Below are 13874 nucleotides of genomic sequence, written 5' to 3' on the forward strand. Positions count from 1 at the left end.
GCATTTTATCAAGATCATGTGGACCAATCACATCTCATCATTCTGACATGGAGGTTTGACAAGGTTTGTCATAAGGAATGTCAAAAGAATTGTTATAAGTGTTGTCATATGTGTTGTCACAAGTGTTGTCATATGTGTTATCATAAGGATTGTCCCATGAGGGAAAACCACTCACGCCATCAGAAAATGGAATGATTTCCAAAAATATTTATTACCATAATCACTACTTACTTGTTGTATAGCCAAACTCGTCTTCAGACTCGCTGTCGCTGACTGATTCTCCCCTGGACTCTGAGCGTAAGTGTGTCTGAAAAAGGCGACAAAATCATTAATTGCAACTACATTATCAGATAAATGTGCCTCAACTGCACATTACAGAAAAGAGAATTGCAGAAAGGGCCAGCATTGCATGGCTTGTAGCATGCTTAGAAAGAATGGGACACGGCAATGAGTTTTGTTATGTGTAAAAAGGTTTGGAAACTAGCTTGGTGAAAACTGAATGAGGCTGTAGTTATTGAATAAGGTCCTGTCAATGAGACAATAATGGAAATTAGCAGTGAGGAAAGTAATACCATTCTGGGAGACAAGACACTGGAGTGAGGCTAGTTGCACACATCCCCTAACGGTCTGACGGACATTCTGATGAATGGCCCCAGTATTTAAACATCAATGACTTAGCTTTAGGATGCTAAATTACCACAGCAACAGTGAATTTCAGTTTTCACTGCACAAAAAATGAACATTTTGGAGGATATTTTTCGTTTGGGGGACGATTTCGCATGTCATTTCTTATCGTCTTTTTGTCACTCTTTCCAATTTTCAAATGTCATTTTGGTCAAGCATTTGTGACTTAGTATGCCCTGAAGTATTAAAATCTGCAAAGTAGCTATGTTGCCTTTACTTTGCGGCTCAGTGATCAGTTCTGGGAATGGGGCAATGTTCTCATAGATATGTAACAATATTTGTAGTATCACACGTCATCTAGATATCACAAGACATATATAACAGAATACCCATATGTGAGGATTTTGAAAAGGAGTACATGGAGAAATATCCTTTTAATAAACGGCTCACGAAATATCTCAGTCACCATCCAGCTGAATATTGACTCCCTCACTCACTCACCAAGTATTTCAATGACACACACACAAGAGTGGCAATAACGCTGCATCCACCAAATCAATTTTGATAATATCAGGCTAAAGGAGGTTCACATTACAAGACCAACTTCCAACAGATTCAAAGTAAACATTTCTGAAATATTCCGACTCAATTACTTGAAAGTTTTGATACTTGCATATCTGACAGATCTATTGATCTTCCACTCTGCTCAAGTCTTTGATGCAGACCCATCTAATGATATTTGAAGAAAGTATTAGTTAAAAATTAAAACACCTGATCAAAGGATTGAGTTTTCAGCAAACTTGCCAGATTAAAAATACACCTCAATGGGACATGATGATTCTGAGTGAGTTCTTCACCACGACAATCAAGCCATGTTTCAAAATGACCATAAAAAAGGACCAAACATTAGCATGAAAATTATCATACACTCTGTGGATTTTCCATCAGTGTTCTTATGAATAAACATTCTTCTAGAATATCATCCTTCTTGAAACCGAATAACCTGACGTGCCAAATTATCATAGACTTGTATTTTTTACTAAGTTTGTCTCTCTCAGTGTATGTATGAGAGGGGAGGTCACCCTAACACGCCTGGGAGCATAGAAAGGTCAGGGCAGTTTTCTGCTAGTATCTTGAGATGTGGAGTGTGTTTGTATCTCCATGCAAGAGTCCCCAGGGCTAGACCCTGGCAGTGCGTTTCCACACTTAGCCTGGCCGTAGTCTTCAAGGAGAACTATTTTGCCTTGAAGTATATTCTTCCAAGAATGTCAATAAGAGATTCATATAGGTTCCTCCAGTAGGCCGACCCTCCTTCAATGCGGCTGTCCAGCAGTAATTACTACCAGTTCCATCAGTCAACCAACATCAAACTAACACCAACCTACCACTTACTATTGATTCTTGTTACATTTGAGTGTGGCACTTGAATCTATTTGCTCATTTCAATCAAATCAATTTCAATGTTTAAATCAATTAACTATCTGAATCACATGAATATTTATAAGGTCTGGTACAACAATTTAAATTTTTTTAAGATTGACCCTATATGACAAGCTTTAACTCTCCTCCAATCCTCATCCACTGCTGGACTTAGCCCCTTTGATGCCAACCTTGCATATATCTTGACACATTTCCTTCACTGGTAATGCCTGCCCCTACTATGTCCTACCCCTGCTACCTTCTCCTCATAGGACTTCTTCTTTTGCCCTCTCCTCCAAACCTTCTGTTCCAATCACATTGACTCTTTCCTAATTCCTCATCTGCCCTTTGCCTCCCTTTCCAAACCAATGGCTCCTCTCAAACACTTCCCCATGCTAACCTTCTTCACTCTCAGTTTCATTTCCATCCCAAACCATCATCACAAATTCCTTCCCTCTCCCATTCAGCCCTCCATGCATCTCACAACACATCACTCCTTCTCCATGTCACCACCCTCCATACTTCAGACTCCTTCTTCTCCATGTCGCCACCCTCCATCCTCCCATCTTCTTCTCCATCCCTCCATACTTCCCTCTCCTCCATCTCGATGTCGCCACCCTCCATCCTCCCATCTTCTTCTCCATCCCTCCATACTTCCCTCTCATCCTTCTCCATGTCGCCACCTTCCATCCTCCCATCTTCTTCTCCATCCCTCCATACTTCCCTCTCATCCTTCTCCATGTCGCCACCTTCCATCCTCCCATCTTCTTCTCCATCCCTCCATACTTCCCTCTCATCCTTCTCCATGTCGCCACCTTCCATCCTCCCATCTTCTTCTCCATCCCTCCATACTTCCCTCTCATCCTTCTCCATGTCGCCACCTTCCATCCTCCCATCTTCTTCTCCATCCCTCCATACTTCCCACTCCTCCATCTCGATGTCGCCACCCTCCATCCTCCCATCTTCTTCTCTATCCCTCCATACTTCCCACTCCTCCATCTCGATGTCGCCACCCTCCATCCTCCCATCTTCTTCTCCATCCCTCCATACTTCCCTCTCATCCTTCTCCATGTCGCCACCCTCCATCCTCCCATCTTCTTCTCCATCCCTCCATACTTCCCACTCCTCCATCTCGATGTCGCCACCCTCCATCCTCCCATCTTCTTCTCTATCCCTCCATACTTCCCTCTCCTCCATCTCGATGTCGCCACCTTCCATCCTCCCATCTTCTTCTCCATCCCTCCATACTTCCCTCTCATCCTTCTCCATGTCGCCACCTTCCATCCTCCCATCTTCTTCTCCATCCCTCCATACTTCCCTCTCATCCATCTCGATGTCGCCACCCTCCATCCTCCCATCTTCTTCTCCATCCCTCCATACTTCCCTCTCATCCTTCTCCATGTCGCCACCTTCCATCCTCCCATCTTCTTCTCCATCCCTCCATACTTCCCTCTCATCCTTCTCCATGTCGCCACCTTCCATCCTCCCATCTTCTTCTCCATCCCTCCATACTTCCCACTCCTCCATCTCGATGTCGCCACCCTCCATCCTCCCATCTTCTTCTCCATCCCTCCATACTTCCCTCTCATCCTTCTCCATGTCGCCACCCTCCATCCTCCCATCTTCTTCTCTATCCCTCCATACTTCCCACTCCTCCATCTCGATGTCGCCACCCTCCATCCTCCCATCTTCTTCTCCATCCCTCCATACTTCCCTCTCATCCTTCTCCATGTCGCCACCTTCCATCCTCCCATCTTCTTCTCCATCCCTCCATACTTCCCTCTCATCCTTCTCCATGTCGCCACCTTCCATCCTCCCATCTTCTTCTCCATCCCTCCATACTTCCCTCTCATCCATCTCGATGTCGCCACCCTCCATCCTCCCATCTTCTTCTCCATCCCTCCATACTTCCCTCTCATCCTTCTCCATGTCGCCACCTTCCATCCTCCCATCTTCTTCTCTATCCCTCCATACTTCCCACTCCTCCATCTCGATGTCGCCACCCTCCATCCTCCCATCTTCTTCTCCATCCCTCCATACTTCCCTCTCATCCTTCTCCATGTCGCCACCTTCCATCCTCCCATCTTCTTCTCCATCCCTCCATACTTCCCTCTCATCCTTCTCCATGTCGCCACCTTCCATCCTCCCATCTTCTTCTCCATCCCTCCATACTTCCCTCTCATCCATCTCGATGTCGCCACCCTCCATCCTCCCATCTTCTTCTCCATCCCTCCATACTTCCCTCTCATCCATCTCCATGTCGCCACCTTCCATCCTCCCATCTTCTTCTCCATCCCTCCATACTTCCCTCTCATCCTTCTCCATGTCGCCACCCTCCATCCTCCCATCTTCTTCTCTATCCCTCCATACTTCCCTCTCATCCTTCTCCATGTCGCCACCTTCCATCCTCCCATCTTCTTCTCCATCCCTCCATACTTCCCTCTCATCCTTCTCCATGTCGCCACCCTCCATCCTCCCATCTTCTTCTCCATCCCTCCATACTTCCCACTCCTCCATCTCGATGTCGCCACCCTCCATCCTCCCATCTTCTTCTCCATCCCTCCATACTTCCCTCTCATCCATCTCGATGTCGCCACCCTCCATCCTCCCATCTTCTTCTCCATCCCTCCATACTTCCCTCTCATCCTTCTCCATGTCGCCACCTTCCATCCTCCCATCTTCTTCTCCATCCCTCCATACTTCCCTCTGATCCTTCTCCATGTGGCCACCCTCCATCCTCCCATCTTCTTCTCCATCCCTCCATACTTCCCACTCCTCCATCTCGATGTCGCCACCCTCCATCCTCCCATCTTCTTCTCTATCCCTCCATACTTCCCTCTCATCCTTCTCCATGTCGCCACCTTCCATCCTCCCATCTTCTTCTCCATCCCTCCATACTTCCCACTCCTCCATCTCCATGTTGCCACCCTCCATCCTCCCATCTTCTTCTCCATCCCTCCATACTTCCCACTCCTCCATCTCCATGTCGCCACCCTCCATCCTCCCATCTTCTTCTCTATCCCTCCATACTTCCCTCTCATCCTTCTCCATGTCGCCACCTTCCATCCTCCCATCTTCTTCTCCATCCCTCCATACTTCCCTCTCATCCTTCTCCATGTCGCCACCCTCCATCCTCCCATCTTCTTCTCCATCCCTCCATACTTCCCTCTCATCCTTCTCCATGTCGCCACCTTCCATCCTCCCATCTTCTTCTCCATCCCTCCATACTTCCCACTCCTCCATCTCGATGTCGCCACCCTCCATCCTCCCATCTTCTTCTCCATCCCTCCATACTTCCCTCTCATCCTTCTCCATGTCGCCACCCTCCATCCTCCCATCTTCTTCTCCATCCCTCCATACTTCCCTCTCATCCTTCTCCATGTCGCCACCTTCCATCCTCCCATCTTCTTCTCCATCCCTCCATACTTCCCACTCCTCCATCTCGATGTCGCCACCCTCCATCCTCCCATCTTCTTCTCCATCCCTCCATACTTCCCTCTCATCCTTCTCCATGTCGCCACCTTCCATCCTCCCATCTTCTTCTCCATCCCTCCATACTTCCCACTCCTCCATCTCGATGTCGCCACCCTCCATCCTCCCATCTTCTTCTCTATCCCTCCATACTTCCCTCTCATCCTTCTCCATGTCGCCACCTTCCATTCTCCCATCTTCTTCTCCATCCCTCCATACTTCCCACTCCTCCATCTCGATGTCGCCACCCTCCATCCTCCCATCTTCTTCTCTATCCCTCCATACTTCCCTCTCATCCTTCTCCATGTCGCCACCCTCCATCCTCCCATCTTCTTCTCCATCCCTCCATACTTCCCTCTCATCCTTCTCCATGTCGCCACCTTCCATCCTCCCATCTTCTTCTCTATCCCTCCATACTTCCCTCTCCTCCATCTCGATGTCGCCACCTTCCATCCTCCCATCTTCTTCTCCATCCCTCCATACTTCCCACTCCTCCATCTCCATGTCGCCACCCTCCATCCTCCCATCTTCTTCTCCATCCCTCCATACTTCCCACTTCTCCTTTTCCATGTCGCCTTCCATCTCCCATTCAGCCCTCCATGCATCTCACAACACATCACTCCTTCTCCATGTCACCACCCTCCATACTTCCCTCTCATCCTTCTCCATGTCGCCACCCTCCATCCTCCCATCTTCTTCTCCATCCCTCCATACTTCCCTCTCATCCTTCTCCATGTCGCCACCTTCCATCCTCCCATCTTCTTCTCCATCCCTCCATACTTCCCACCCCTCCATCTCCATGTCGCCACCCTCCATCCATCCATCTTCTTCTCCATCCCTCCATACTTCCCACCCCTCCATCTCCATGTCGCCACCCTCCATCCTCCTCACTGCCCATCCTTCCCCATCCCATCTCCCCCTTCATTCGATGGTCCACACCCTCTATTTCCCATTCAGCCCTTTTTTCAACTCACCAGTCTGTCCTTCGGCTTTGTCTGTAGAGGTGCAGTGGACTGTGCAGTGGCTTCTTCAAATGATTGTACTGATTTAAGTTCCGCTGCCTCCAGATCACCTGGCTACAAACAGAATACACACTCTCAACACATGGCTTGACAAAGTGAGTTTTTCATTTTAAGGCTGAAATAAACACATTCAAGTGGTGTATCCATGATTGCAAGTCAAGTCAGAAAGTCAGAAGTTTGACAAGCCCCGGATAAAAATCGAAATTCCTTTACAAATCCTGAAAGTTTTTAACCATAAAAACATCACAATTGGACATTAATTACAATAAATTAGCAACTAGCTAACTTAAAATTGTTATGTCTATATGTATATTTTCATACATTTTATTTTTATTCATATATTTTTATTATCCCACTATAGCATTTGTTTCTTTTCAACTTTTTAAATAAACTCGCTGAAGCGTAGTTTTTAAGTCTTCATTGTCAAAGTCCTCAACCCTTGCAACTCAAGTTTTGGCTTCGCAACATTTAAATCAAGAAACATGCAAATAATCCTGATCATCGTTTCCCTGAAGACACTCGAGTTGTAACAAGTGTCCACGGCACAAAGCTTTTACTGACACATCATGACCAGGCTCTTAATTCTGTTGCATTGATCATAACTGGGAGATAAATTTGCGCCGGATTGGGGGGGCAGTACGGCTGGCTTCAGCAGTGAACTGGTCCTAACGACTCTTGTAGACAAGTCGGTGTGATTGTATCGCTCCTGGGAATCAGTTCTATGTTGCCTAATGTCAGAAGGGGAATGAAGGGCACTAAATCAGTGATTGTAATATTTGTCCATTCAGTTGAGGTACAAGACATTTGGAAACCATGGATTTGATCATGCTAAAATTTGGATGGCCGAATCAACTGACTGCAAGACATATCTTTAGACAGGCAATTATGTTTGTGTTTAATAAATTTGAAGTTTGATAGATGATGTATCTGACATATTCATATTCTTCTTCCTGGGTGACCAGATGTCTGGAATTCACAGTACAGTGAGTGAGTGAGTATGGTTTTGCGCCGCTTTTAGCAATATTCCAGCAATATCATGCCGGGGGACACCAGAAATGGGCTTCACACAATGTACCCATGTTGGGAATCGAACCCGTGTCTTCGGCGTGACGAGCGAAAGCTTTAACCACTGGGCTATCCGACCGCCCCTCAAAGTACACAGCTGCATCCTTCAGGCTTGCAAAAACCTCTGAGTTTGGTTCCGAATCCCTTTTCACTCTTAATATGTTACTAGGTTTCTCAGTACCATATCCATGCTCATGTGTTACACCAAAGTGAGTGATGAATGTCTCAGACCTGCATCACTTTGGGCTTTCCAATCACATGAATGTGTACCAGAATCCAATGATAATGGGTTCGAAACCCCATTCCTCTGATTCTTGGTTTGTAAGCGCTTTATCCGTGCTCATGGGTTTTACAAATTGGTGAAGTTGTGTCCACCATCATTAAGTCTTTTGGGTCTTTTCTTCATGAAGCCGACAAGTTACAACTGAAATACTGTTCGAAGTGGTGTGAAACCAATTCACTTACTCCGAGTCCAGACAGTATAGTTTTACACCGCTTTTATCTTCCTAAATTAATATTTATGAATGTATCATTGAAAATCAGTGATGCACCGGCCAGGTGTCTCCAAAAAGGGTAAGCATGTCCTGCTCTACCAGTAGCAACCGCCACTCACACAATTTCCAATAAAAAGTAACTGTTTATTTGTTGCCTGTGATGTCCAAATGACTTTCAAGTATTTGTGAGTTGTTCTTACTTGGAAACAATCGAAGTGACACAATTTAATTGACGATAACTTAATGTATAGAGATTGTTTGTTGTTTAACACCCCACTCAGCATTATTCCAGCTATATGAAGGCGGTCTGTAAATAATTCTGTCTGGACCAGACAATCCAGTGATAGACATCATGAGCATCGATCCACGCAATTGGGATATGATGACATGCATTAACCAAATCAGCGAGTCTGACCACCCGATCCCATTAGTCGCCTCGTACGACAAGCACAGTCGCCTTTTACGACAAACTCGGGTTGCTGAAGACCTATTCTACCCTGGATCTTCACGGGTATAGAGATAAGAGTTCAAGTCAATGAGGTTTTACTTTACTGTAGACTTATTGGTAAAACAGATCAGGCATTTGTTGATAATGCAGTTTGTTTGACAATGTAACAAACAAACAAGATTAGTAACATTCCCAAATCAGTGTGTTAAGGAGCCTATTAGTACAAGAAACAGGAAGAACTTTGGTTCAAGCATTGACGATAAAATTGCAAAAATATGAAATATAATGAAACCAATGTTAGCAATACTATATCAACACATCCCTTCTTCCACCAAGCTGTGCAGTCTAACATTAACCATCCCCTTAGTAGCATCAAACCACTCCGAAACCAACAAAACTATTCATGAACATGTTACCATGGTGAATATAGGCGTCGGCTTATCTCACAATACTGAATGACATTTTCATAAAATAAGATTTTGGGAAAGAAGGAAATACAAATATAAATAACTAGGATGTAAATAAACACTTAGACATATAATACTGTAATAGACGTAATAAGCGCCCAGGGCGCTTTCAAAATTAGAAAGAGAGGCTTTTATTAGAATATTATTTTGGTGAAAAAAACAGAGTTGAAAGATAAATTTTGTGGTTTATGCTGACAGCCTGAAATGTTTATGTACGACAGATATATTTTTCCAGACTTTAATTGCCAATAATTGAGTGTGTATTATACACGAATAAATAAGTCTTGTATACATTGATCAATCGGAAGGGGTGCTAATTGGGATTGTTCACTAGCCAATATATAAGCAAATATCGCTGTGGGCGCTTATAAGAGCGGGGCACTTATTACGTCGAATATGGTATGCGATATCAAACTTCAAGACAAGACATATGCCTCTTGAAAGATTTAATTACGTTTTAAAGAATTTAAGGATACCCCTCCACAGCTTAAGATAATTCTAGTTCGCTTTCAAATTGGATGCCAAATTCTAAATGACACAACAACAGTTTAGACACTGACTTATGTTATTCACTATCTAACATGTTCATGAACCAAATAATGCTTTCAAAGCAATTAATATCGTAGGTTCTGGTATACCATTCCATACTTAAGGTAAGGTTCTGTGACTGTCAATGTATACAGTATGGTCCTGTACACCCTTCTACAAGTCCCTACTCAAATTATGCTCTGTGGCGAAGTCAATGCGTGCAATATGGTCCTGTATACCTCTCTACCAGTCCACACTGATGGTAATGCTCTGGGACTATGTCATTGAATGATAAAAAGGGTGAGTGTGTCAGTGTGCGAAACTCCTGCTGTGACAAATGTCATTATGTTACTTATCATCAACTGTCTCTGAAGTTCCACATCATATATGCATTAGAAACAAAGTTTTATCAATTTCCACATTAACAGTAATAATTGATATTTTTATACCATCAATATTAGATATTACCCATTTAATATATGTTTTGGCCAGAAAGGCTGGAGCCTGATACTAATTCCCAGAATGAAAGGAGCACAAACCTTTTGGGGATATAATGGTTGAACTTCCCCCAAAAATTAATATTTGATGAATAAGGCCTGCTTTCTGTTCACCAAAACCATCTTTGAGTATAAACTGTGGTGCTGTCAAGTTGACATTCCTGCCCAACACGGCCGCTTAATGACAGCCGTAGTGCTTTAACTGTTGGCCTTAATTACCAGCAGCCAACATCCTAATATGCACAAAACAAAGATCTCATCACATGACGCGTGATTGGTCAAAGCCAATGAAACAGTCTTCCCAAATGGTCCCTCTACCATGGATTATCCACTTTACAAGTAGCTGCATCTATCCTCCCCTCTCTTCTCCATCCCTCCATACTTCCCACCCCTCCTTCTCCATGTCGCCACCCTCCATACTTCCCACCCCTCCTTCTCCATGTCGCCACCCTCCATCCTCCTCTCTCTTCTCCATCCCTCCATACTTCCCACCCCTCCTTCTCAATGTCGCCACCCTCCATCCTCCCCTCTCTTCTCCATCCCTTCATACTTCCCACCCCTCCTTCTCCATGTTGCCACCCTCCATCCTCCCCTCTCTTCTCCATCCCTCCATACTTCCCACTCCTCCATCTCCATGTCGCCACCCTCCATACTTCCCACTCCTCCATCTCCATGTTGCCACCCCCCATACTTCCCACCCCTCCTTCTTCCCCTCTCTTCTCCATCCCTCCATACTTTCCACTCCTCCTTCTCCATGTCGCCACCCTCCATACTTCCCACCCCTCCTTCTCCATGTCCCCACCCTCCATCCTCCCCCTCTTCTCCATCCCTCCATACTTCCCACCCCTCCTTCTCCATGTCGCCACCCTCCATCCTCCCCTCTCTTCTCCATCCCTCCATACTTCCCACCCCTCCTTCTCCATGTCGCCACCCTCCGTCCTCCCCTCTCTTCTCCATCCCTCCATACTTCCCACTCCTCCATCTCCATGTCACCTCCCTCCATACTTCCCACCCCTCCTTCTCCATGTCCCCACCCTCCATCCTCCCCCTCTTCTCCATCCCTCCATACTTCCCACCCCTCCTTCTCCATGTCGCCACCCTCCATCCTCCCCTCTCTTCTCCATCCCTCCATACTTCCCACTCCTCCTTCTCCATGTCCCCACCCTCCATCCTCCCCTCTCTTCTCCATCCCTCCATACTTCCCACTCCTCCTTCTCCATGTCCCCACCCTCCATCCTCCCCTCTCTTCTCCATCCCTCCATACTTCCCACCCCTCCTTCTCCATGTCGCCACCTTCCATCCTCCCCTCTCTTCTCCATCCCTCCATACTTCCCACTCCTCCTTCTCCATGTCACCCCCCTCCATACTTCCCTCTCATCCTTCTCCATGTCGCCACCCAATTTAGGTGAGTAATTAAGTTGGCTTCACTACACTCTCTGAAATAGTTGGAAGCTAGGAAAAGCTTAGCTAATTATTCTGTTGCTTGAATCTTATGTAAACATTATCAGCAAGACTCAGAGTCTAAAGTGGTGGAACTTCTGCATGAATTTGATTGCTTTTTTATGTCTTGGAAAGCGAACTACCATCCAACCCTTAATTCTTCAATCATACAGATCCCTATTTAATCTATGGACAACTCATTATCTGCAACAATAGAGTAGGGAGTGAGGGGAGGTGAAATGGGGTTTAATGTTGGTTCAAGATTATTGCACTTATATAACAACGTGCATACACTGTGTATGTGTGTGCTTGTTGTCAACTATGCAGGTTTTATAGTGCTGGTCCAATGAGTTACCTTGCCGCAGCTTAACATGGATCCCCTACTCAGACACAGTATATTGACTCTAAGCTGTCCTTGTTTTGTCCCAATCATGCCCAGACCAGAACAGGGTAACAAGTACCATCTTTGGGTATGACACGACCGGGGTTCGAACCACCAACCTTCTGCTCTCCGGGCAGACACTCTATCCACTAGACCATGGAGGCCTGCTCAGAGAGCATGAATTCCCCTTAGTCACTTAAGTCCTTACTTGTCAAGAATGATGTACAACGTTCAAAAACTTGAAAATGAATATTTGTCAATAGCCTTTACAGCCTAATACACTCATGCTATACTTGGCTAATGTGGCAGGTGCTGAATATTAACTTATCAAAAGCATCAGAAGATGTGGATGTTTTTCAGCTGAAAATTTGCATCATTAACTTTAGACATTCACAAGCAGCATAAATTTTCAATAAAACATACTCCAATAATTAAAGGCCTCACACCTTAATGTTGAAAGGCTAAACATGTTCCAATGATTAAAGACTAAACATGCTCCTATGGAAAAAGCTAAAATGCAACAGAAATGTTAGCAGCTAAATGAAGTACAACTCAAACGAGTGGTAGGGACTTGTACAAGAGTATAGAGGCTGTAGGTTATCTTGGAGGACCCTGTATGATATTACCTTGGTAGCTGTAGTGATTTTCTCCACAACCTGGAACAGGCGGTTTAAGCCCCATTGCACACGTTCATATACATCAAGGCAAATTTATCTGTTACAAGGAAATAAACTCAGTGACCCAGTACTGGATTCGGCAAGACTGACAAAATGGCTACAGGAGTTTGAGTGTTTTGAAAAGTAGGATATGAGTTTGATATGTGTCAGAAATGATATCATCTGACCAATCGTAAAGAAACACTTCCTCACTTACTCTAATCTATTCAGATTCCGTAAGAGCGAGTTATTTGTATCTAATGACAGCTATATTTGTATTGATTCTAAAACAAAATTCTGCAGTTAAATGAATGAAAGTTTAATATCTGTATAAAGTAATGGCAGAGGTTCTAGAACACCGAAGGAAAAAGCATCGAGTACTTACACATGCAGAATCTGAAAGACTTTGGACAACAAATGTAACAGGAGTGGTTGCATTGCGGATAATCTCGACAGCCTCGTCATGTGTTGCATCGCGTACGTCAACACCGTTCACCTGAATAGAAAACATTCATCTGTTAATTCTGCAAATGGGAGGCAGCTAGTTCGACCACAGTGAGATCATTGAAGGGAATGACACTCGGGACAAATCATCTGCCAATGAGTGTCAACTAGTTTGACCACAGTAAAGGGGATAAGTTAGATACCATTCAAAAACACCTTGTTTTCCTGCTAACTCAATCAGTCCAACATGTTAAGTTCACTGAAGACGAAAAAAGGTCCAGTATCAACAAGAATATTTGAGCGGGTGACCACTGACCTTCTACTCTCCGGGTACAGTGAGTGAGTGAGTTGGGTTTAATGCCGATTTCAACAGTATTCCCATAATATCATGGCGTGTCAGATTAATGTGGGAGGAAAGCTCGAAGTGATGCAGGTCTCAGATGTTTACCACTTCGGTGAAACCCACGAGCATGGATATGGTGCTGATAAACCTAGAAATATAATCGGGGCGAACCAGGATTCGAACCCATAATCATAGGTTTCTAAGTTTCCCAAGGGACGCAACTCTGCACAGCGAATCGTGGCGCCTTAGACGACTGGCCACCCGTGCCACCCTCTCCGGGTAGATGCACTCACAGAGAACAAGATGGCACAGACCTCATGTCACTAGTATAAGTATTGACATACATTCTCACCTGAATGCTGTACCATGTGATGAGTTTCGAAAATATTTAATAACATTCCAAGTAACAAATTATGTAATGTAGGTCATGATATTGCAATATTATACTGAAAGTATGTAATGAAAGATGAAATCATGATATTGTTGAGGTTCTGCAATTGTCCCCACCATCCCCGTGAATTTAAATGTTTGTTTGTTCAACACCACATACTCCAGCAATTTGACGGAGGTCTGC

At 44.8% G+C, this 13874-nt stretch overlaps 2 protein-coding genes across 6 annotated transcripts in view; one reads left to right on the forward strand and one right to left on the reverse strand.

The window, feature by feature from the left end:
• LOC139478492 (multiple PDZ domain protein-like) overlaps window positions 1-13874 on the reverse strand; it is a 320861-nt gene that overhangs the window by 49127 nt on the left and 257860 nt on the right. For 4 of the 5 annotated variants that reach the window (XR_011654309.1, XM_071260979.1, XM_071260982.1 and 1 more), the window contains 4 exons: window positions 12899-13009; window positions 12484-12513; window positions 6489-6590; window positions 232-307 (listed from right to left, as the gene is read on the reverse strand). Coding sequence is in view for 4 of the 5 variants with exons in the window: in XM_071260979.1 (XP_071117080.1) it covers window positions 232-307; window positions 6489-6590; window positions 12484-12513; window positions 12899-13009 (319 nt within the window). In the remaining variant the exon portion in view is untranslated. The remainder of the gene's footprint in view (window positions 1-231; window positions 308-6488; window positions 6591-12483; window positions 12514-12898; window positions 13010-13874) is intronic. The other variant, XM_071260981.1, reaches the window with a different exon arrangement.
• Window positions 3113-4057, forward strand: LOC139478280 (uncharacterized; the record flags this gene model as incomplete). Its single annotated transcript, XM_071260696.1, has 1 exon — window positions 3113-4057. A coding segment is annotated over exon 1 (945 nt), but the record flags the coding sequence as incomplete, so codon positions are not given.

The sequence above is a fragment of the Haliotis cracherodii genome, unplaced genomic scaffold (assembly GCF_022045235.1).
Source record: "Haliotis cracherodii isolate W230 unplaced genomic scaffold, xgHalCrac1.p SCAF_4, whole genome shotgun sequence".
Lineage (NCBI taxonomy): Eukaryota > Metazoa > Mollusca > Gastropoda > Lepetellida > Haliotidae > Haliotis > Haliotis cracherodii.